General features: G+C 33.6%; 1 protein-coding gene across 4 annotated transcripts in view; it reads left to right on the top strand.

Moving 5' to 3' along the window:
• The window catches only part of PTPN2 (protein tyrosine phosphatase, non-receptor type 2), a 71,065-nt gene that overhangs the window by 41,491 nt on the left and 3,489 nt on the right, over positions 1–26,085 (top strand). For 2 of the 4 annotated variants that reach the window (XM_006909215.2, XM_025044898.1), the window contains exons 5-9: positions 2,109–2,246; positions 9,797–10,006; positions 10,954–11,106; positions 16,834–17,015; positions 21,508–21,609. In XM_006909215.2, coding sequence (XP_006909277.1) covers positions 2,109–2,246; positions 9,797–10,006; positions 10,954–11,106; positions 16,834–17,015; positions 21,508–21,609 — 785 coding nt within the window. Of the gene's footprint in view, positions 1–2,108; positions 2,247–9,796; positions 10,007–10,953; positions 11,107–16,833; positions 17,016–21,507; positions 23,231–26,085 lie in introns of those variants that run through there. The other 2 variants (XM_006909214.3, XM_015587248.2) reach the window with 2 other exon arrangements.

A 26,085-nucleotide genomic window follows, 5' to 3' on the forward strand; every position in this document is an offset into this window, starting at 1 on the left:
TTCATCCCTCACTTTGGAATATTATTACTGTTTTAATAAGGTAAGTTTGCCACCAGAAATTAGAAATTATATTTGTGGTGGTTGGACCTAGATGCTTAAGACTGAAGTTTAATTATTTTGGGGACGATTACTTCATAGATGGTATCGTGTTTTCAAGAGGCCTATAATGTTTGATTATCTTTCTATGTTAGCAGCCATTATTGGTCAGTCCTTAGTTCCGTAATTAATTTGAGCTTACAAAATAGTTATATTCTAAAATTATCATTCCTTCTTGAGTTTTTGTTGGAATACGTCTATGTAAAAATGTTTCCCATTCTAGTTAGTTGACCACTTTTATATAGAAAAAGCAGTTTTCAAAATGATTTATTTCCTGATGTCCTCAATAGGTGACCAGTTAGGTTTCTTTGGTGTAGGGGAGGGACAAGAGGGGATCAATTTCTGTGAACTCATGGATTTAAATATTTATTTGATTTATTGAATTCCAGTGCAGTTATTATCCTTATGAGTAGTCAGATTGCCCGTTCATTGGCTAGCAGAAATCTCAAGTTGGGCCCTGAGTCCTTTTAACACAATCAAGAGTCTTTAATAATAGCCTTCTTCCATCTGAAGTAACTACATATTGAGGGTTCATCTTATACTTTTCTTCATAAAATCAGCCATTTCTTTAAGGAACTTTGCTACTAGCTTGGAAATTGTTTTTAAAGCTTTTCAGTGAATAGAGCTAGGGAAAAATACATTTGTGTGTTAAGATAATGGATGATACCTCAAGAGTTCTTACTGACATTTCTGATTCAAACTCAAATGGACATCTTTTTTTATTTCCTTTATAAGTCACTTGTTCTTTTTACCTAGATTACCCAAAGGATTTTTTTTTGTCTACCAGTTCTATTAATTTTACCCAAATATGTCTTTGGGTTGGTCATTCTAGGTCAGTTCTTCCAGGTACATAGTGTACACTTTCAATATGTGATTTCAAATATTTGTTTCCTTTTTAAAGAAAAATTTATTGAATCATACTTTTAGTATTTAATCTACTCCCTTGCTTGTTTGGTGTTCTTTGGGTCTTCCTATTATACATGTTATTTTCTTCGCCTGTTTTTATGTTTGTCACATTGTCTCGGTAATCCTATTTGTCACTCTCTTCATTTCTTTTTTTTTTTTTTTAATTCCGTTTCCTCTTCTTTTTTGCTTAAGGCATTATCTTTTCTGTTTATTCATGCCGCTGTTCCTTTTAGCTTAGTCTTTTCTGAAATTAGGTGTTGTTCTATTATTTCTAATTCTTTCCCATCTTCTGTCACCTCATTTCTGAGTTCTGATTCTCATTTATGCTCTTTTCACTTATATCATTTTCTAAATGTCTTTTAGCACCTTTTGAAGTATTAGTTCATAGTATTCATTTGTTTTAGAGGCATTTTTATTATTTATTATTTGTTATTTGTAGCCATTTGTGATTTGGAAAAGGAAAAATGGCCATATTTTACAAGCATGATTTTTGGTATTTTTTTTCCTGGAGAAATGACATTTTATCTCACCTTGCCTTAGTCTGCTGGCTTCATAATTTGGCTTTTGGGAAGATGCTTTGTCACAAATATGAATTCTCTATCAGTAGTTCTGCCAGAATGTTGCAACTATAGATAAAGGGGGCTTATCTTCTGATTTTCTCCTCTGATTTAATTTTAGTAAGTAAATATGCAGTGTTATTTCTAGATATGTAGTATTTAGTAGCAGATTCATAGGTATTAGTGGAAATATTTGTAAAATAAAGCCTTGTGCAGGAGTTTGATACTTTTGGAAACAAAGTGAATGCCAGCATGATGTTAAAATATAGGTTATCATATTTTGGAAATGAAAAATTCATTTTTATTTTGTGAACATGATACCTACCTGTTTAAGATTTTTTATGTAAAAGTTATAGGACTATTTTACAAACCTTTTATAAAATGTCAATCCGATTAAAATATGAACATCAGATATAGTGTGACTGTTCTTAAATTTGAGTAATTGAAAAAAATAGCATGTATATGTGTGGTTTATTTTCCTTTTCCAACTTTTTATGGTTTCATAATGTCTATATACTAAAAAAATTATGTACATATTCTTAAATTTAGGTTAAATGTGCACAGTACTGGCCAACAAAAGATGACCGACAGATGCTGTTTAAAGAAACAGGATTCAGTGTGAAGTTCTTGTCAGAAGATGTGAAGTCATATTATACAGTACATCTACTGCAATTAGAAAATATCAATGTAAGATTTTCCATGCCCAAAAGATTGGACTTTCTATGATGATTTTAAGAATTATTCTTTGTTATTAGATTTTTGAAAATTTATAGTTGACATAGAACATTATATTAATTTCAGGTGTTCTTTTTAAGTTTGAAGTTTGGGGCAGCACATACATTTTGATAATAGAAAGTCATAACCATTTGTTTTTAGATTGTGTTCTTACATGAGGTAGCACTCTGAGGACTCTCAAGAAACTCTAGAAATTAAGAATTTTAAAGTTCAGGTTGAAATTTAAGTATTGAAAATAATTTATTGAAATTACTTAGGGATTAAGAGAGAGGGCTTTAGAATCAGGCCAACCTGGAATCAAATTCCAGCTCTGCTACTAAATGGAAGTCTCCTTAGGATCTGATCCTCAACCTGCTAAGCCTCTACTCATCTGTAAAATGGAGATCTTAATACCTCCCTTTCAGGACTGTTGTGCAGATCAAGTGAAGATGTGTAGGCAAGGCAACTGATGCAGAATAGGGCCCCAGTACAATAAATGGCAGCTCTTGGTGCTTACCAGTGTTGAGAGTGGGAAAGCTATTTAAGAAAATAATTTACCAGAATGTTATTAATTCACATGATTCACCACACAGAAATTTGTTTTCATTTAATTGGGGAAGATGATAGAATAAATTGAGCATATAGTCTCAAGAATATGTACTTGGTTTTTTTCTGAAGAATATGTACTTGGATTTTTTCCAGAAATATAAGAATTGTGCCTTGGTACTTGGTCAAGATACTCGTACATAGATTGTGAGCCTACTCTTGTCAAGCTAGGGATCAAGACATTTCTATGCTTTTTCCCACTTACCTCTTTTGCCTTCTTTATATTATAATGAGAAAAACTAGAAAATATTAAATGAGATACATGTACATGGTAGATTGTGAGCCTGCTTTTGTCAAGCTCGGGATCAAGACATTTCTCCTTTTTCCACTTATCTCTTTTGCTTTCTTTGTTTGGAATTATGAAATGAGAGTGATTCTGAAATGCTATTAGAAACTGGGAAAACTAGATAATAAGAAAATATTCGTTTGCCAAAAAATGATTTCAGGAATGTATCGAGTCTGTAAAGTGAGAGACTGTTTCAGTTAACCATTAGTAGATTAAGTGTAATTATTAACAGAAAAAAGAAGCTTTAGAGAGAATAGAGTGGATATGCATAAAAGTATTTTTTAGATATGTAGAATTATCTTTTATGATTGCTCTCTTGGAATACTTCTGTTTTTATTCCATACTGTAAGCACGGATCTATGTGCTTAAGGTCCAGCTTCCCATGACATCCATAACTAAGCTTATTATGTAATCTCTTTAGGTTGTCTAAGAAGGCCTAGGGTTGAGAATTATAAGGCTTAGACTTATTTATAAATTTCCTATACTGTATTCTGCACCAACTCTTCATTTACATATGTCTTAAGCCTCATTGAGATACATCAACAGCTGTTTGATACTGGATTGTACAGTGTTCATTCCCAGAAACAGAACTTCATTTCCATAAACTTCTCATGGTTCTCTGAATCATCTCTTGGTATTTATCCCAGGTACCTCGTCTACTTATGGCATTAAAATTGATTTAGATGGAGAAGGGCATAGATGTTTTTCCTTATTTCTGAAACCTAATTGAGAATTGATTATACCTCAAATAATAAAATAGAATGACTTTTATATTTTGCTTATCAGTTTGCAAAGCATTTTCACAGTCTTCCTGGAATATAGATAGAGTAAATACCCTTAACATCCATGTATTTCATATATTTTTAAAAACCTAAAGTCCATCAAGTTATAGGATTTTTCCCATAAACAGATTACTTAGCTAATAGGTGACAGATGAGAACTCAAATATACCTCCTCTAATTTCTAATGACTGGAGTGAAGTCTTTTGAAAAAGATGCTCATCGTTGTAAAGGAAGATTGTTGGTTCTAAAGCATCTTTCTGAAGTTGAGGTCACCATGTGAGCAGACCAAGCACTATGTTTTAGTTGCAACTGTGTGATTTCTTACTGGCTTGAGTTCAGAGTCCACCATAATGAAATAGCAACAATTTGTTTATGTTCTACTTTATAGTCTTTATTAAGAACTAGGAATGTTAGAACTGAGTATAGTAGCATTTCAGTATGAGAGGCAAGGTTGCATTTGGTTAAATATTTAGGCTCTGGAACGAGATTGCCAGAGTTTAAATCACAGCTCTGCCACTCCTGCCTATGTGATTGGTCCCATTACTTAACCTCTGTGCCTCAGTTTTTTCATCAACAAAATGAAGTTAATGATGTACCTACTTTATAGGGTCATTATAAGGCCTAAGTAAATTAATACTATACCAGTGCTTAAGACTCAATGCAGGACCCAGAATTACTAGCTTTAGTTGTCTGTATCTGTTTCCTTTGTAACAACTGGGAAGGACTGCGGGAGTGGGCAGTTGAAAAGAACAAGTTGAGGGAGGAAGAAATAACAAGGGAGCAAGAGAAGATGATGATGAAGTAGGAGAGTAATAGCCAAGCTCATTTGCAGATCTTTGTTGAAATTCCTGAGCTGCAGAGAACCAATGGCTTCTAAAGGAGTCTGGCTTGTATCTATTTAACAGATCTAGAGCCAGAGCTGTCTGTGCAGGCCTTGCTCTTTTACGGACTTAGGGCTAATGGAGCAGTAAAACTACATACCAGCAGCCTTTTCCAGTGTCTTGATTAGAGCTAAGAGTTTGAACTTTTGCCCCTGATTGAAAAGATTCCATCTCTGCTTTTAAAGTGGCCCTGTGGCGTAAGCTGTGGGGGTAGTTTTGAGGGGCTTTTAAAATATAAGGTTATCTAGAGTACTTATTTGTCTTTCAGGTTTTTGTTTTTAGTTGCCCTGCACTATTTTCCATAATATTGTTGGCCAGCTTTATGCTTATCAAGTTCGAGGAATACTATTATAATGCTCACCGCCTTGTGTTTCTCTGTCCTTGCCGATTTGCCCAAAACAAGATGAGTGCTTAATTATTATGATGCTCAGCTGGGATTTGAGTCAAACTAGCATAAAGGGTTTATCCCACCTAGAATGTCTTCCTCTCTTTCTGATTGGTAGACTAAATAGAGAAGAAAGAGAGGAAGACATTCTAGGTGGGATAAACCCTTTATGCTAGTTTGACTCAAACCACCTTGTTTCCCATTTCTTAAGTCTTTCTTAATATATCTGTGACATAGTCATTCCTAACCACTATCTTCTTCTCTTTATAATTTAAAATTTACCATTTTACTGGCTTGTTCAGTACTTCTGTATGTATATATTTTGTCTCCGTAACAAGATTTTCAACTCCCCATGGGTGGGTCTTTACCTATATTACCTTTAAAGTCCCCTCTGCCATTGCACTGAGTACATTATTAACTATACTACACCTGAGTGGTTATTCTAAAACACCGGCATGATCCTTTTACCATGCTTTAAAAAAATCCTTCTGTGGCCATTGCAGAAGTCTGTGACCCAGCCCAACTTGGTCCTTGCCTCCTTATCAGTTTCATCTCTTTCGGTCACTCAGGATTTGTTCTTGCTAAAAGACTTATATTTCTCAAATAGATTGTTCCTGAGAGGCGCCCATGTCTCTGCATATTGCTTTTTCCTTTGCTTAGAACAAAATCCCCATGCCTAACTATTCCTGTCACTTTCTTCTCCTCCAAATCTTGTGAGTTCTATTAATCTTTCGAAATAAATTACAGTAACTAAATACTTAACATGGACAATCTAATGATCCTGGCAAAAATTAATGAGGGACTGACCTAAGGCAGTGACAATGAGGGTACAGATTTGATATCTGTACTTAAGGGATAGGGTTGACAAACTTTGCTACTCTTCAGGTATAGAGGAAATATTAAGTGAAGAGATTGAAAATATGGAGAGTTTTACAATTGATTGAACCTTATTAGGGGTGATGATAAAGACAATTAGTATAATAGATTCATAAATAGCCAATATCTGTTAAGCATTTACCATGTGCAAGTGTATGTTAGGCACTTTGCATTCATTTTCATTTATTCCTCACAATAGCTTTATAAAGTAAGTACTATTTTTAGCCCCATTTACAGATGACAAAATTGGGGCTTATGAAAGTCTTTTGTAAACATAATCTTGGTACCATCTATATATACCTAAAGTATAAAAATAATTAGTTCTATATACGTTTTTATAATAATTATAAAATACAGAATCTTATGTATATTAATAATAAAAGTAATAGTTAATTTGAATGGCTTTAGATGGCACATACTTAAATTGCCATAAGCCTAACAGCTCCTCATCGTCTTATACCTACTCAATTCGTAGATTATCTTTCTGTCCTCCACATATAATGAGCTTGATATCCTTATTCAAAAACTTTAAATTTAGAATTCTTCAAAAAATTTAAATGAGATTTTTGCCTTTGGAAAAAAAACAAAAAACAGCGAACCATTGAGTGTGGTATACATAATGCAATGTTTTACAAAGAAAACTTGGCAGACATATATGGAGAGGGTAGAGAAGAGGATAGCCATGCAATTATGGATGCAACCTGGGTGTGTGTGTGTGTGAGAGAGAGAGAGAGAGAGAGAAAGAGAGAAAGGAAAGAAAGAAAGAGAAAGAAAGTGGGGGGGAGAGAGAGAGAGAAAGAAAGGAAAGGAAGGAAGGGAGGGAGGGATGGGAGGTACCAACTGGGCATTACAGAAGGTGACCTGATAAGAGGAAGAGAGAGAGAGAGAGAGAGAGGGAGGGAGGGAGGAAGGAAAGGAAGGAAAGGAAGGAAAGGAAGGAAAGGAAGAGAAAGGAAGAGAAAGGAAGAGAAAGGAAGAGAAAGAAAGGGATGGGAGGTACCGACTGGGCATTACAGAAGGTGAACTGATGTGACTCGGCGACCTCAGAGTAGGAAAGGGTACTTTCACAGTTTTGAAAAAAGGAATTTGTCAATATTGTAAAGCCTAAATGAAGAGCTTGTTTAAAGTAAAGATGAATTTTGTTTTAGCTCTCCATTCTTTGGCAACCCTTTTTTCTCCTCATTTTTTTTTCCAGCATGAAAAAAGAGGGAAAAAGGATCTGATCATGCATATAAACATTTATTTTATACCACAGGGTAAACATATGGCTTTTCTAGTACCCTCAGTATATTGAGAACCTATGGATCATGTGGTCTTTCAAAATTTATATGATTTTGTGAGCTGTGGTTTTTTAAATCTTTTTTTCAGTAGGGGTAAATCAATAAAAATTAACCTCTCAAGAAGTCTGTTAATGAGGAAGACTGTTTTATACAGATAGTCATGAACATTTCTGGGAACTGGCTTTGAGTATCCCAGACAGTATGACCTGAATTTGGGAGAGGGGGAGACCATTAATCTTGAGCCAAAATCATACAAACAAAGAAAAAGCAAACAGTTGTTCAAGATTGTGGGGTAACTGTAGGTTTTGAGCCAAGAGGTGATGCAATAATTGAGCATACAACCACATAGGCACAATAGGCCACACACTGAGGAGCACAACTTACACGTGAGCAGGGTCCTGGGGCCACCACTGTGCCCTCCCTCCCAAGACTTGAGAACTCCAGTAGGACCTGGTTTAGGCTCACATGGACCAAGTCTGGCTCTCTTGTGCATGGTCAGCACTGCATGGTGGCTGATGACCACAGCAGGCAGTTGTCAAGGGGAAAATGAGGTTAAAAAATACTCACCGGAATCTTAGACCTGTTTAAAGGAAAACAAGACTTTTGAGTTAACTATACCCTTAGGCTAATCAAGGACCAACCTCTTTAGTCCATTCTTACATTGGTATTGTGATATTAACCTGTCCATTTATGACTTTGTAAAAGCCTTCTTAATTTGGAATGTTTTAAATACCACACTTTTTTTTACCAGTAAATTTAATTCCCCTTTTTACATGTAGTAAGATAAAATCTTTCTGATGTACAGATCTGTGAATTTTGACAGTGCATTCAGTTGTGTAACACTCTCCCCATCAAGATACAGGACAGTTCTAGCACCACCACCACCCTCCAGTTTTCTCATGCTGCCTATGTACAGTCAGCCCTACACCTTCTAGCTCCTGGCAGTTACTGAAATGGATGGCTTCTATTCCTATAATTTTGCTTTTTCTAGACTGTCATACAAATGGAATCATACAGTATATATCTTATAGAGTCTGGCTTCTTTTACTTAGCATACTGAATTTGGAATTTAAAAGGAAATGATTTGAAACCTAGTAATCACAATGATTATTTTAATTATTAATAGAGAAATCTTCTGGTACCCTCAGTATATTGAGGTGTATTTTGAATTATGAAAACTGGCTGTTAAGAAAAATTAGTCACTAAAGTTTTATTATTAAAAAAAATTTTTAAGTTTTCTGTACTGTGTTTTATCAGTGTTATTATACCTGATATAACTGAGTCTGAGACTTAGGACTCTTAATTTCTACTAAAAAAAAGGAATTTTATTTTTAAAAGACAAAAGCTGACCTTTATTTTGAAATTTTGTATGAAAGTAGGATTCTATAATAACCGTTAAAACATCATGGTTTTTTAAGTTGCTTCTATGACTTCGTCCTTAAAAAAAGTCTTATAATAAAACTGAAAAATTGTGCAAAGGCATGTTAGAAGATTACTGCTTCGTTTACACAAACAATGAGTATAAGGCATAGACGTGCTCCATGGGGCAAAAGACAGTTGGCAAAAACTAAGGAACATTTTCATAATGAGTTAGTCAGAAATACAGGGTCATCAGGAATAATATCCAGGAAGTGATAGTGAATGCCGGGCAGGCTTTAGGACTTAGGAAACGTTTAGCATGTTGGTAAACCATTTTAGCCCATCTGCAAAAGCATATAAACAGTTTTAGGATTGAAAATTATTATCATGGGGAAAAGCAGCAATTAGAAAGACAACTTCAATTAAAAATGTAAAGATTTTTTTTAAATTAATTTTTGAGTATTTTCTTTATGCCTATGTATCAGAATATAAATATTAACTCATAGAATGGGAAAGATTATATCTAAAAATTGTTTGGAATTATTTTAAAAAGGAAGCCATTAAAGAATGGAAAAATATACTGGAAAAAAATAGGAAGAAAGAGGGGAAAAAAAGAATCCACTCCTCATGATATATGAATTAAAGAAAATATTGGCAACACATATGGTACAGGTTAGTGGTCTGGAACCCAAATGCTACTTGCATTTGCTTCTTCAAGAAACCCTGGCTCTGCCATTTTTTAAATGTTTGACCTTCAATAAGTTACTTAACCTTTTGCTTCAGTTTTCTCATCTGGAAAATGGCTTTTAATAGGATTGTTATATGATTAATACATAAAAAGCTTAGAACATGCTTGCAAAATAATGTGTTAGCTATTATTAATATATTCTAAATTCTTGTAAAGAAAATCTTCCAAACTTGTATAAATAATTATCAAAACCCAAAGGGAAAATAATGGTACAAAAAGTCCATAGGATTAAAAACATTACACAAACACATAATCTTTCTAAAGTTTTTTAAAAGGAAAAAATTAGAATTAACTTTTTCCCCTTGATTTTTACTTTTTAGAGTGGTGAATCCAGAACAATATCTCACTTTCATTATACTACCTGGCCAGATTTTGGAGTCCCTGAATCACCAGCTTCATTTCTCAATTTCTTATTTAAAGTGAGAGAATCTGGTTCCTTGAATCCTGAACATGGGCCTGCAGTGATCCACTGTAGTGCAGGCATCGGGCGATCAGGCACCTTTTCTCTAGTGGATACCTCTCTTGTTCTGGTAAGTGCTTCTTATTTAATTTTAGCCTTATTCTTTGTAATGTTTCCACTGGCAGAAGTAAGCTCTGATTACCAGTATCCCAGAACTGTGTTCTTCAAACTTAAACTTCTGCTGTCTTGGAAAAAAAACCTAAAAAACTCATTTAAACTCTTTTAGCTGTACTTCTAGGGTTTAGGAACAATTGAGTCTTAACAGATCTGTATTACTTTACCACTCTGTCTGTATATAGTATACCTCAATAAAAAATTGGATTGTTACATTAAAGTGAACTTTTGTTTAAAACCGTTCTGTTAATGGAGAATATTAAAACTGGATTGCGTTTGTGCCCATTCTTTGCCAAACATAACCCCAGCAACTTTTTTTCCTTTTCAGTTGGTGTAAGGGGTATGGTGGTTTTAATAACCAGATCAATAGCCCAGGGCTGGTACCGTGTCATTGTGGATCTAGGCTCTTTCTGTCTTCCTTCTCCACTATTTCTAGATGGCTTTGCACAGACATGGTACACAGATGGTACACAGACATGAAGGAGGAAAGACACTGGGCAAAAAGATTTACTCCTGCTAAGACCTTCTTATTAAAAAAAGAGATGAAGAGCACTAATCTCTGGATTTACCTTTACTTTAAGCCAGAACTGGTCATAAATACATCCTTAGACCGAACCCTGGCCGTAGTGAATGAGGTTACGATTTGGTTTGGAATCAGTTGTGAATCAGCTAAAGGACCAGAAGTCCTTCATGTACTACTTGAACAGTTGGAGGGATGGGGAGGATGGGGAGCTTGGGGTGGTGATTTTATACAGAGTTACAGCTTTGGTGGTAACTTATCCTTGTTCTCTAGGAGGAATATAGCGCAAAGCAAAACTCTTAGCAAATATCCTGTATTGCTTTTCTTTCCTGAACTCTTATCAACAAAAAGTTTAAATAATTTTCTTGCTGCCTTTCTTACAGATGGAAAAAGGAGATGATATTAACATTAAACAACTATTACTGAATATGAGAAAATATCGAATGGGACTTATTCAGACACCAGATCAACTCAGATTTTCATATATGACTATAATAGAAGGAGCAAAGTTCATAAAGGGAGATTCAAACATACAGGTAAACTTTTAGGGGAAAAGTAATACCTATGCAATATGATTAGCATCAAATAACTGCACTCCATTTAAGTATTTAGCTTCTCCCTTCCAACCAAAAAGCATATTTACATTAATGTGGTAAATCAGCTGCCCATCTTAAAATTACAGAATTTAAGTTCACTTCCTCATATATACCTCAGCCTCAGATGAAATCCTGCCTTAAAAGCCCTACTGGGAACAAGATTTCATTGAAGAAAGTAAAATTCTCATGTAAGGAGGGTTTAAGCATTTAATCATTAAAACAAATCAGATAATTTAGGCACTTTGACCCGGGATTATAAAATACTTAATTTATGTAATAGATACTTCATTTACAACAATGAGCAACTTGAGAACTTTTGGCAGACATAATAAAATTTCAGTAGAATGCTCTATTTTCTCAGATCGGTGGCTTTAGTCTCCTGAAGATATTCTTATTCCACATTTACAAAAGCTAAGTTTAAAGACTGTCAGAAATCATGTTATATACTAATATAAAATAGAAACACAGACCTAACAGGCCCCAATGTCTTGTTTGATCTAATCACATAGTATCGGACATAAGTCAATATAATCTCTTTATATTTCTCTTTTATTAACTAGCTCTTTAATTTGTTACTACTATCTAAAACAAGAATATTCTGAATAAGCCTTCTTTTATAACTTAGGTCAGAATCTGTCCTAAAGGAATTAAGTATAAATAGTTAAATGTTATATAGATTTCAAAGACCTTAAAATATTCTAAAGCGATTCTATTTCAATAGCTAAAGAACTTTTTTTCCTGATTATTGTTATTTGAACTATTTAAGACAAACTATATCAGTACAAATTTTAAGTTTCACTGAAAAGGTTTTTTTTAATCTTTAATTAGCATTAAAGAATAATTTTTATTGAAGGGAAACAGTATGTTACTTAATGCCATTCAGTCAGTAAAATAGTATGTAGAAAATTAAGCCCCATGAAACACAAGATTCTACTTCAGAAGTCAGACTTTGGAAACACTGGTTTGCTTGGCAGTGAACAGTGATTTAGAAGTAGAAGTTATTTTAAAAAGTTAAATAGTTATACTATACTTTTCCACCCACTCTTGTAGCTTCCCTAGTTACCATTTCATTGCTTATTTCCTGGTTGTTCTTACAGATGGAGTCATTGTAGAGAAAATGTGCTGTCCTTTGAATAGTATCCCTCCCTCCACTTTAAATTTTTTTCAAGTTTTGTTTTTCTTAGTTTTAGAATACGTATGTACTTTGAAGATCTTTTCCACTGCAGAGATAAATTTTATGGACATACTTTTTTGTGGTCTTTATTATTATGACAGTGCAGTTTATGGCTTGGAAGAATATTTTTCTTTCCCAGTGTATCTTATACAGTATAGCCATCAGATTCTCAGTTTAGCATTATTAGCACCCCATTCAAACCCAGGGCATTCTCTTGCCCTATTCCAATTAGGACATTGGAAATGTCTCTGTATTTTTTACATACTCAGGATCAGAAAAACTGTTTCCCAATCGGAGGGGTCAGTTTCCAGAGAAATGGTTTTAGCAAGGCTCTGATAATTTATGAAGTGCTATGAGTTTGTTTTATTATAAAAATAATTAATGAGTACATGTTGGATGTAAAGAATTCAAATAATATGGAAATCATGTACAAAGTGGAAGTCCTTGCTAATCACCTACCCCAAATTTGTAACCATTTTGGCATGTATGTGTTCTTCCAGTAATGTGTATTTATGTATATGGATTTGTTTATTTTACATAGATATTTTTCTTCTTCTAGAACTCCACTGTCTGGTACTATAGCCATTAACTACATGTGCTATTGAGTACAGGTTTCCCTGCTATCTGAAATTAGAGCATTCCTGTGAAACCTTTTGTAAGCTGAATTGGCATAAAGTGGAAGAAGCTCTTATCATTAATTTATATGGCAACATTTTGAGCATTCCCAGACCCAAATAATAACCTACCAAACGATACAAAATAACACATAAAACCTAAAGTACAACTAACATATAGTAAAAGCAACGCCACTTTCACTGTCCAGGGTGTATGCACCTCTGTAACAGCTCGCTGCAAAACATACACTAAAAGCTATTTTCACTTTTTTCGTAAGTAGAAATCCTCTTCGGATTTCTTTCAGTTACCAAAAACAGGTACTAATGTAGGTCTTTCCTAAAAATGAAGTGGCTTAATGTGAACTTCTGAAAAGCAGGAGATACCTGTACTGGAAATACGACTAGTCTGAATCGTGATCTGCTTAAAATTTAAAATACACACCGGATTTTGAAGGTTAAATACAGGGAGAAAAAAGTGTAAAGTACCTCAGTAATTTAAAAAATATTGATTATGTGTTCAAATGACAACATTTTTTAATATGTTGCATTAAATAAAATGTTAAAATTCACTTTTTTTTTAAACATGGCTACTAGACATTTTTAAATTATATATGTGGTTCACATTATATTTCATTGGACAGTGCTATACGAGAACCGTAGGTTAGAACAAAATTCTAAGAAATGTGAAATTCTCTGAAATCTTAAATCATAAAACTTCACTGTTACAAAAATCTAAAGTTTTTTTTTATATATGTAGAAGCCTCAAACTGCATAAATATAATTGTAGCCCATAAAAGTATCTCTGTTGATATAAACAAATGTGATAGCCAATTTATAGAACTTTTATTTCATTCCATACATTTAACTCCTTCTTTTTTGCCTCCAGTTTTGGGTTAAAATTAATATTTGTAAGGAAGAAGAAGGGAGCTTCTTTCTAGTGTGAGCACAGTGGCATTGGGGAGAAGCACCTCCTGAACCCTGTATATCTCCAAATAGCACTGACCCATGTAATTCTTGTTTTTTGGTACTTTCTTCCTAAAAGGGGACATCAGTCTTTACCTTTAGTCTTAATTTAGATTTATTAGGTGTGAGTGATATTTTCATTATTAGATATAGTTTTAAGTGAAGGTCTCTGGCATATGTGGATATAAAGTGATTTAGAACCTGTCGAGACAAAGGAGAGCTGTTAATATTCACATCTTAAAGTGAATGTCTAAAACTAGTAAATATATGTTTGTAATTGTAATAATATAGCATGTATTTATTTACAGAAATCTCCAATGACCTTGATCTACCTAGATAACTATAGATAACTTCTTGTTGTCTCTAATAATATCATTTACCTTAAAGCTTTCTTAGTGCAAGGTCGGACACAATACACAGTGTAGTTGCTGGTATTACCACATATTTATTAGCACCCTCCCAGTATCAATGAGGACAGTAAACTTCACAGAATAATTCCAGTTTGGCAATTCAGAATTGGTATAAGGCCTTGGGCTGGTAACTTGACATTATTAATAAAGTATTAAGTGAATGATATACTTTTAACAAATTACAATGGGTTTCAAGTTTAATCACATCACTTGACTGCTCCTTCGAGGGGGTTTCTTCGGTGAGAAATAGGTGGGATTACAGACAGTGCATAGGGAATTGCTCAGAGCAGCACGTGACATGCTGGAGTGTGGTTCAGCGTGAGCATAGACTTAGATGAAAAACTGTCCATCTAGATAGCTGTACTTTAGGCTTCAAAATGAGAGCTTGAACGAGGTTGTAGCTACCTGTAGTATTGATGATTTGGCTTCCCCAGCCAGCAGTGACAAGCCAAGACAGGGGATTTTGGAGTGCCTACTTAACTGAGTGAGTTTGCTGCCCAGAGACATGGCAAAAGGACATAGCTTTTATTTTTATTTTTTTAGTTACTAGCATTAACTCTCTCTTGCTACCCCTTTCCCCACCTTTGCTGAGTGCTTTTCTTGTTGACATATTCTGAATTTGTTGCCTATTCTGGGATGTGGTCCAGTAAGACTTGATTTTTGGCATCATCTAGTTTATTGACATTGTTAATTAACTTTTGTCCGAGTATAGAACCAAGTTTACTAAGTCTTAGTAAAAGATTGAAACTTCAGAAATTAACCAGCATAAATTCTGGAGACAATTTAACATTTTTATTGTTACTTTCTTAAACTATCTGGTGTCTGAAATTGATGAGCTTTTTACAGATAAGCATGAGGGGTTGGTTATAGGAGAGTTAACCCTGACTACCTGGGTTAAAATTCTGGCCCCACTGTTCATTAGCTGCATAGCCTTGAGCAAATTACTTAAACTCTCCCAACCCATCTCATCTGTAAAAAGAGTATAATACTAATAGTAGTAGTACCTCCTAAGGTTCTTATGAGGATTAAGAACGAGTACATTTGAAGCATTCGAATAGTGTAGAGTGTACTAAGTGCTTAGTAAGTATCCTGTTTCCCCACTTGTATCTTCTTCAATATAAAAATACTATTTGGACTGAGTATAACAAAAATTTCAAACAGGGGAAGAAAGAAAAAAATGACATAGTCGTCATCTAAAGTGAAAATGTCTTACTCTTATGTACCATTATAGTACTTTCTCAGCTCTTGGCAAAACATTCTTCTGGATATAGTTTAAATCTTCTTAGGTCCTTGCTCAGGAGAGTTCAGATCTACCCCATTGTTTCTCAGATGAGTTCAGAGACAAATCTTCTTAGGTCCTTGCTCAGGAGAGAGTTCAGATACCCCATTGTTTCTCAGATGAGTTCAGAGACCTCTTGCCCTGAGATCCGCTTCCTTTCTGGCCTTGTCTCCTAGGGTCCTGCTCTATGTGTTCTCATCTTCTAGCCAGATTATACCAAACTGTACTACTCACTCTCTTCCAAATAAAACACATTATAGAATTTTACATTCTGTAAGTCTTTTGTGACTCAACTACTATAAAACAAACAAAAAAAGTACATTAATATACAACTTAATAAGATAGACATATGGGAAAGGTAGAGTGTGGTAAAATGCCTTTTTCTTTTTAATTCTTCTGTTGTATGATAATGAGACAAGTTGGAAACTGGTTTATCAGTGTATCAATGAATTTTCCAGGGTTTTTAAAAAAATTAAATGTACAGCCATCATTTTTAACATGCCATTTTGCACTAGATTAACTCCAGTGAATGAGCTTTCCATCACTTCCAGAAAAGTGTAAGTTGCAGTGTTACATTTCTGTTCAAAATCATTAAAATCCTGAGACCAGTAAGCTATAGTGTTTCTTATTCATTAGATTCGAGACTCCATCCTTCCATGATAAGAATCTTGAAAGAGGGCCACCCCTGTTTATGCCAAGTCCTTTTGCACCAGTGTCAAAAGTTAAAATAATCAAAGCCATTGGCTCTCCCTGCTGCCACCTCTGCTTCTCTTAATATTGGCAGGGAGATAGATGACTGTGTTCCTACCCCTTAAAGGACTTGAGAGCCAGTGGTCCCCTATGTCAAGGTTATACTTGCCTTCTTCCTCTCTGGCCTAACCAAATAAAGGTCCTCTGGCATCATGGGGACCTGCTTGGAGATTTCACAATAGGTTTGGCATTAAATTAGACAGTGGCAGGGAACAAGGAGACACTAGATCACATTGAAGTGCCATATTGGTCATTGCTTCCAGTGTTACATAACCTTTGGATTAGGAATCCAGCAAAATCTGGCTTTGGCTACAGTCTTCGTAGTATGACTGATATTTTAGTGAGGTCCTTTTTCATTCATCTGTTAGCATCACAGGATATTCTTAAGTTGACTATATAATTTTAATTCATAAATCCTTATATTAAGAAAAACTAAAATTTTAGTGTTTGTATTTATTATTTCTCTTCTTTACCTAGAAACGGTGGAAAGAACTTTCTAAAGAAGACTTATGTCCTGCTTTTGATCATTCACCAACCAAAATAATGACTGAAAAATACAATGGGAATAGGATAGGCCTAGAAGAAGAAAAACTGACAAGTGACAGATATACAGGATTATCCTCTAAAATGCAAGATACTATGGAGGAGAACAGCGAGAGGTAAGAATAACATGGTTGAAAAGATGAGGCTTTATTTTAAAAAGATCAGTAGATGTGAACTAATATGGACCCTTTGTTTATTGAATTAATGTAATCACTCATTTATTGCCTAAGGATATTTAAGTAGTATATGATAACATTGATCTCAAAGAACTTTTAGTCCTATTAATAAGCCAGTACTTATAGACAGACACCAGTTGGAAAATGGTTTAACAAAATATTAATTGAGAACAAAAGTGAATATAATTAGATTTGAAATATATAGTATGGTACAGAAAATAAATGATATGAATACCTGCCATTTGTGCAGTTATGTAGTACTATATAATGTAATTAGTAATATGCCTTTAATAAAATTATAAAATATTTAATAGACTATTAAAACAATTCCATTATAGGAAGAAGAAAATTTTTTTTTCAAAAAAATTACATAAAATGCTCTTACATACTTTTTGAGTTTTGAATCCATATGAATGTGTAAACTATTCAGGTTTTTAAATTTAAAAAAAATTTCTGAAGCTCTAATTATCTCACACACATTAGGAAGCTGTTATCCTGAGGTGTGAGTCACTTAGCAAAATAAATGAGCTCGTTTACTTCCTTTGGTATCTCTGAATGACTTTTTTCTTTTTGTCAAATATACTTTATATTGTGGGAAATTTTATGTTGTAGTTGTATTCGTTATATTGGCTTCTTGGGATGTGCTATGAAAATCATTACAGTCTCCTACACATACGGCTTCACTTCCATATTTCCCTAATATAAAAATTACCTGGAATTTTATAAAAGGTAACATTGTAATATGTAGTACATATGTTATTACATTGAAAAGTTTATTATGACTTAGCAGCACTACTCCTTGTTTGTGGCTTTAGAGGTTTTAGACTACAAATTAAAGCATAAAGTTGTTTATTTTTTCTTTCACCTTAAATATACTTTTATATCAAGAAATAATATTGTTATAAATAAATTATCTTTTTTAGTAATAAGATTCTCAGGTTCTTGTTGTGGTATGTAGTTTTGGCTAGTACTATTTGGCTAGTACTGTTTGCAGAGTTAAATACAAAACAGGCTTGATAATAGAGTTGGTGCCCTTAGCATTTCAGAGGTGTTGAGTTTTAATCTTTAAGGGCACAGGCCAGCCATTTTAACACAGCCACATTAACAGTTGCAACAAGGTAAAGCACTCATCCAAGTTTGACAGTACAAAGTAAATCAGTAAAACCACTCAGGAGTTACAGAGTGATCGCAGAAAGTGGATTTTGGGGTTGAGAGCAGTGGTACAGCAGCGTACGCATATGTGGTTCTCTTCTTTACAGGATAGGTGAAACCAGAGCATGTTTGAAAGCAGGAGGTGGGTCCCAATGGGAGAGTTATGGATTGTGAGCAGAGGGAACAAGGTTAGGAAAAGCAAAAGAGCATAAAATAAAGATTATTCTGAAAAGTTTTGTTGTTCAGTCCTAATAAATTTTAATACTGATCTACAACTTTGCATTAGAGATGACAATAAAATAAACCAAAATCTTATCAAAAGGATTTCAGTTTCAGAGAAATAGAACACAATACTTTCTTCATTTTCTTTATTAAATATCCTCCAAATCCATTTTTTTCATATTGAAGGTCACAGTCCCATAATCATGAAATAATTTAGTGAGTTATAAAAAGTATTTTTGAAATAATAAAATACAATAAAAAATAAAATAGAATCAGTTAAGTTACAGAATAAAATAGGTCAGAGCTTCACAAATAATAACTGCTTTAACATTTTCATATATATACGTTATGTACATTATGTATATTTACATATAGTATACTATGTATATGTTTCTGTGGTTACTCTGTTGTGATGGTGAGATATTTCTTGCTGTAGGTTGCTGTCAAGTTTTGAAAGCAGTGTTCTCAGTTATATAGTGCAGCCCATGAACCCAGATCACTGAGAGTGGAGAACAATTTAGATAAATGAAAAGTCAGATTATTCGGATCCTTCCCCTATGTATTTGCATAGTTAAACGACACCTTTTGAGACATGTGTTGGCAGTAGCCTTCTGTGTGTGCCACCATGGAGAATTTCACATGGTCATTCATGGGCAGGGGTCCACAGGAAGCATTCTCTGCCAGTTTGTGGCTTACATTGTATAAACATACAGGAAAACCTGGCCTGGTCCTACTTGGCATGTTAATTTCTTTAGGCCCAACTATGTAAAAAAAGATTTTATTGAATCACAAAATGAGAATAGTCCTTATTACTCTGGAATTGCATTCTTAAACTAAGTAATGGCATCCCTTGGTACTTGTATTCCATTCATGAATATGTATTTATATGTATAATACATTTTTGGAAAGCCAGAGCCTCTTTTATTTTAAATGGGAAAAATTGTGTGTTCTCAGCCCAACCAAAACTATAATTAGTTTCCCCCCAAATCATAAAAATCCTCTTAAACGCCTGTTTAACAGTATTTAAAGCATAATTATATAATCATGTAACATTCAGTGAACTCATATTTGGTTTATATGGTAAATGACAATATTGGATAAAAATTATAATTGTTTTCTATACTACAGTGTTAAAGATTCCACCAAAATTATAGCCTAGTCGTTGGTGGCCCCAGGCTCCTGGCAGAAGCAAATACAGGAACCCATGGGTGGGAGTTCTATATTCTTTCATATTTTATGTATGTTTTGCCTACACTTGAATACAACTTAAATTTTTTTGCTAGCAGTTATTCACGTATTTGTTATAGAGAATTTTCATTTGAGAGAGTGAATTCTGGGTAATAAATTTTGCAGATCATTATAGCCAGTATTCACAGCCAGAGATATCTGTGTATGTAATAAGTAAAGGTAAAAAATAAAAAAAAAAATTAGCAATCGCTACAGAGCATACAGAGATAAGCAAAATAAAGTCTGTAAGTTGCTAATATATTATAAAACAAGAACCCAAATTAGCAGCATACGTTATTTGTCATAAATTAAATGCCATAAGATAAGAATAGAAAGGTTCTAGGGGATGAGAGGAGGGAAAATTGAAGAATAGAATTGAAATGAGAGGACCAGAGAGAAGAGGTTTCTAGTTTAAAGAGGAACAAATTCGGAGAACAGCAAAAAAACCATTTGGGCAAGAATGAAATTGTGCATAGCAGGAGAATATTGGAAAGTTTTTACATGGGTGTGTTTTCAGTTCTCCTGGGTATATACCTAGGAGGGCAATTGCTGGGTCATATAGTAACTCTATGCTTAACATTTTAGGAACGGCTAAGTAGTTTTCCACAAGTACATGATTTTGTATTCTCACCAGTAGTATTTGAAAGTTCCAGTATTCCAAAGATATTTTCCGTTGATAAAATTATCTAGTTCTATATTCAGATTTCTCTAGTTGTCAAAATTTTCACATAACTTTATTGAGATAGTTACATACCATAAAGTTCATTCATTTAAAGTGTACAGTTCTATAGATTTAGTATATTTAGAGTAGTGTAGCCATCACCATAATCTAATTTTGGAATATTTTCATGATCTCAGACTCTAGCTATTTAAAAAAAATAATTCAAGATCTAACTGAGGATTGTGTATATTGTATTTGGTTAACATGATTCTTTAGTTTCCTTCAATCTGGAACTTTTTTTTTTCTTTTTTCTTTTTTCCCCCTTAACATTGTCATTTTTGCAGCTTTTAGACTATAGTTGCCTTTTAGAATGCCCTACAATCTGAATTTCTCTGATGATTTCCCATTATTAAATTCAGGTTAAACATTTTGGCTAGGGAAAAACATCGGCTCTTAATTCAGTAATAGACACTGAAAAGTCATTTAAGATTTTTAATCAAGCTACATGATCAAAGCTATACTTTAGGAAAATTACTATGACAGTGTTAAATTTGAAGGCAGAGAAACTGTTAGGTTTTTGCTGTGATATAGGCATTAGTAACTTACATGTTGCCATTGGCCATTCTTGTTTCTGTAGTCCTAGGACCATGTATCTTGGGAGTCAAAGAAAAATTCTATATTGAATAGGAAAATGGGAGCTAGAAATATATATGGACAAACAGAGCAATAGGTATTCCCACAGCAGACTATTCATAGAAATATTAAGATGATAGCTTTTCTTAGGGGCCTTTGTCAAAAATGAAATGTAAACACAAAAAGGAACCAGATGCTAGGGGACCCACTTGTCTTTCCACTTCTGGCTGGTTAGCAAAGAAAAAGAAAATTGACAGTGACTAGTTCACATTTCCAAGAGAAAGCATCATGCTTATTTTCATGTCCTACCAAAAGTATTTATTAATATAAAATTATACCAGAAATTGTCACTGAATTATCAAAATACATCTCTGGACCATTTAGAATATTGAGGTTTTTTCCTTTTTTTTTATTGCACGTTTGAGTGAGTTTGAAAAATGTACGTAGGGGCTATAGATATTTGAGCTTAGGTCCTCTCTATTAGAGTAATTAAGTCCTACCGAGCACTTCCTTTTATTTGTTTTTATTTATTCGTAGTGTTCTACGGAAACGAATTCGAGAAGACAGAAAAGCTAGCACGGCTCAGAAGGTGCAGCAGATGAAACAGAGGCTAAATGAGACTGAACGAAAAAGAAAAAGGTGGTTACATTGGCAACCTATTCTCGCTAAGATGGGGTTTGTGTCAGTCATTTTGGTTGGTGCTTTTGTAGGCTGGACACTGTTTTTTCAGCAAAATGTCCTATAAATTTGCCCAGCAAGCTTCTGCACTAGTAGCTGACAGTGTTGCATTAATCTTAAGAGTTTGTCTATTAGCAAACTCCTCATACCCAAAAAAACCAGAGCAGTAGAGTAGACACCAACCAGATAATTGATGTAGTCAGTCCTCAGCCCAACATCTCAGGGCGCTGCCCCCAAAATGTAAACGGCTATCTAAAATAAAGACTTTAATGCCTGTTAAAAACTGGTACATTTTGCAACTGTATTTATACATGTTAAGTGTAACATATATCCTGACCAGATTGAGAAATCCTTTATCACAAGGATTTGTTTTTTTTGAGGCTATCTTGATTTCATAACCTGCACTTGATATAAGCAATAAGTATCATGGTTTTATCTATATTATTACTGGAAAGAAAATGACCTTTAAATAATGCGTGTAATGTATAATGTGCTGTTGACATGGGCATCAACATTTTATATTTTTAATCATTTCAGGGTAAATATATTTTATAAGTACCTATTTAATCTTTTGTAGTTAAATGTACTTTTTTAAAAAGCTCAATTTGAAAAATCTGTTACCATAAAAAAAATTAATTGTATATTGATTCAGTTGTACTGGATACATTTTTATCAAGAGAAGTTTGATATGAGCAGTTAGAACTCTTAAGTATTTTTACCTTGTATTTGCATTTCTTTTATGTTTTTTAGTTTTCCCAATTTTAAAAAGAAAAACAAAAATTTTCCCTAAAAATATCTTTGAAAGAAAATTCTCTTTACTGGCATAGTTAGATAACAGTTGGTCGAGACTTTGTAGAGAAATTGGTTTCTGTAAAGCCCATTATTAATACTGTTTATTTTTCATGAAAATTTAATGTAACTACCCAAATTTATAATTGAGGTAAATGATGATTTAGGAACTAAATATAGGGAGCAGTATTTTACTATCCATGATATCAGTTTACAAGGACTGAAGTTTTGAAGTAAAAATTTTTTTCAAGTTCTTTCTACTTCAATAAATAGTATGATGATGTATAAACCTTACATTGTCCCTTTAACTTCTTAATGGGTATTTTAAAAGTATATTGTTTAAATGAATTTAACTGCTCATTTGAATGCTAGCTTTCTTCAGATCCCAACATTCCATTAAGTGTTTAACTTGTTGAACTTAAACTTTAAATAGTTATTATAAATTTAATTACTGAAATAATGAAATCACATTATTTCAGTGCTTTTCAAATTATGCTCAATGGATTTCTAAGGGGTCACCAAGAGGTGGTAGGAAGGACTCCAAGCTACCAGCCTTTACTTTTAATCAGACCACCTCTCCTTTATCTGTTTTATATGTTACATAAGATTCTGCATGAGGTTTAATTAAGAGGTCAGTTATAATTTTAAAAAAGTTTGAAAACCATTGTTATAGATAGATATGTTGAATTGATTTGAGTATCCTTGAATGTATTAAATTATGCTGCAAGTATGAAAACAGGATGTAGGTGGTACTACATATTAAATAAACTTGTGCCTGTGTCCTAATTCAGTATTACTGTGTCCTGTAACCTTTAAATGGAAAAGAGGTAAGGAGGACATTGTCTTTATGTCTGTCTGCATTAAACCTGTGTTCAGGCACTAAGGCCTTTATGTGTTAGATCATTATTGGTTTAAAATATTTCTTTCCAATTTGTCTTGCTTTATCTTTGCTAAAATGCAGAATATTATTATGCAAGTCAAATATGGATAGACCATATTAAATTTCCCATTGAAGATAGCTTTGCTTTAAACAAAAGAAAAGGTAAAGACTTAAAACAGATGCTGGTAATGATGCACATTGCCCGATTGACGTGGTAAATGTGCTTCATTGGATTCAGTTTTGTAGCTTTGCTTTTTTATCTGCTATCTGTCCTTCTGGGTGGTGTTTGTTGTAATATAGTTTTCAGGTCATAGTATAGTAAACATTTGTTGATGAATTTCTTCAAGAGTTAGTCATCTTACTTCCTTCAGGCAGATCCTTGAGGATAATGTGTTAAGTTTTTACCAGTAACAAGTATTTTGGTGGGTGCTATGTAGTAATTGTTGAATATATATATGTCAACATGATGTGGTGCCTATGGTCATCATCCTGACCCTTTATTAAGTGAGGTGTACTAGTCAGAGTAAAGGACATAGACACGGCTCCTGCCTTCTCAGTAAAGCCAGAGGAAAAGTTAGCAATTCATGATGGGTTCTACATCTTTACAAAATTCGTGTATCCTTAGCTCTTCATAATATTTTCTGATTTTCACAAAGTTTAAAAGTCAGTTGCATAGTTTGACTTTAATAAGGTAGTATTATTTTTTAATAGGTTAAGACAGAAAGAAAGATATTTTAAATAGCCAGAGGCTTTATTATTTACATTAAAAAAAGAATATTTACATTAATGTATAGTTCATTTGTGTTTATATCTATCCTTGCTAATAAACTGACCAGCAGCCTTTGATTTAATGCCATGTTCTCTGGCTATAGCAACTGGTTATGCACTCATTTCCAAGTTTAGTCAAGTATTTTATGCTATCTTACTACTGATTTTTATCTACGCTCGCACATATATAATATGTACAAATATAATTCTCCACATTTAGTTTATCCATATGTAAAATTAAAATAATACCTTTTTCCTGAATTCTTGGAATGTTAAAATACCATATGTACAGAGCATAGAGAACTTTAGAACAATATAAAGACTATTCCTCATATTCAGAGGATATTTTATGTATTCGTTCTGTCCTTTTCCTCCTCTGTGTTTTGGTCCATTTTACTATGTATGAATATTTCTACCAAGGAATGAATAAGAAAAGAGAAAGGAAGTTTAAAAAAAAAAAATTAAAAAAATAGCTCTGCTTAACAGGTATGTCAGAGGAAGGAGTTGTAACTCAAGTTAATTTTATGTACACTTGTGCTTGTCTGCTTTGTTTTAAATAAACTAGAATTGATGTTGTGAATCAAAAAAATGTATATTGGTTTAAAAAGTAGATTATGACATGAAGCGGTCCCCTAGTTTTAATCCAATTCCTTCCTTGCTTTCTGCATCAATTCAGAGTGATGGTTGGTACCATTTATTGATCATTTACTGTGTGCTAGGCACTATGCAAAGTACTTGACATATATTATCCTATTTAATCCTCACAACAAACTTTTGAGGTAGGTGGTATTGTTATTAAGTCATAATCAGCCTTGGACTTGAGATTTCTACATTTTTTTATGGTGCTATCATTGAAAAGTCTTTTGTGTAGAATATTTTAGAATTAGATAATTCTCAAAGAAAGGCTTAACCTTCTACAAGTTAGTTGCCTCTTAGAAAAACACCTCTGACTAGATTCTATATAGACATAGGCCAGAACCTGATTATATTAGAAATATTTTTATTAATCATTGTATACTCTATTTTAATGAGTAGGTACATTTCCAAAGTGCCTGTCTGGTTATTGTACAGCATTTTAAATCTAGTCATCCTTGATAATGACTTTTAGATACAAGTCTTATAGAGAGTTTTTTTTTTTTTTAATGTAGTCTGTAAGCCTAATGCCATTCTATGTGTCATCCATTTCTTCCTGTGTTCAGGCAAGAGTCTAGGAGTTGCACCTCCTTTCAGCATTGATTTGTTTTTCCTTCCAGTGAGTCCACCTGTGTTTATCAGTGGAGTAGAGAGTGTGGGTCTCACAATCTCTCCCGCACACTTCAAAAAACCCTTGCTTGGCTTTGACTTACTTAGATGATAGGGGCACAACATCTTATAAATAAAATTTTGAAAAATAGAAACATAGTGTTTTTACACTAATAAAAAAGGAAGTTCTCACTTGAAATATGGGTCTTGGTCATTCTTTGGATGTTTTATTCTAGAGTTGACCATTTTCTTTCATCTTCTTCCCTAGTTCATTTGTTTGGATTTGATTCCATTTTCCTTATACTTATCTTCAAAGCACTGCTTATGGGACACCAACACCAACAGCCCCCACAACAATGGATATGTTAGAAATTACAGCCATCTTTTCCATTGAATATAACTGATAACATGGCTTGGAAAAAACTCAGGTTGTGTAAGCTTGTAATGCCTCTTCTACCCAGAAATCCTCAGTCCAAATACTATACATTTATTGGCTATATTCCATGTACCTGGCCATAATGTAGCCATTCCATTGTTCATCCAGATTTGGAGATTTGACCTTTTAAGATTTGGAAATTTTATGCTTTCCACTTTGTTAGATAGTGTTCTAAAGAAAAACCTTCTAGGAAAATAGTATGGATTTAGCTCTCATTTTTCCCTCAGCAGTAGGAATTTTCTCAATATTCATCACATTCAGGTTGCTCCAAGAATGGCATTGAACAATTTTGTACAAGTGTTTTCTCTCAACACTCTTCAGG

Source organism: Pteropus alecto, unplaced genomic scaffold (genome assembly GCF_000325575.1).
Source record: "Pteropus alecto unplaced genomic scaffold, ASM32557v1 scaffold233, whole genome shotgun sequence".
Lineage (NCBI taxonomy): Eukaryota > Metazoa > Chordata > Mammalia > Chiroptera > Pteropodidae > Pteropus > Pteropus alecto.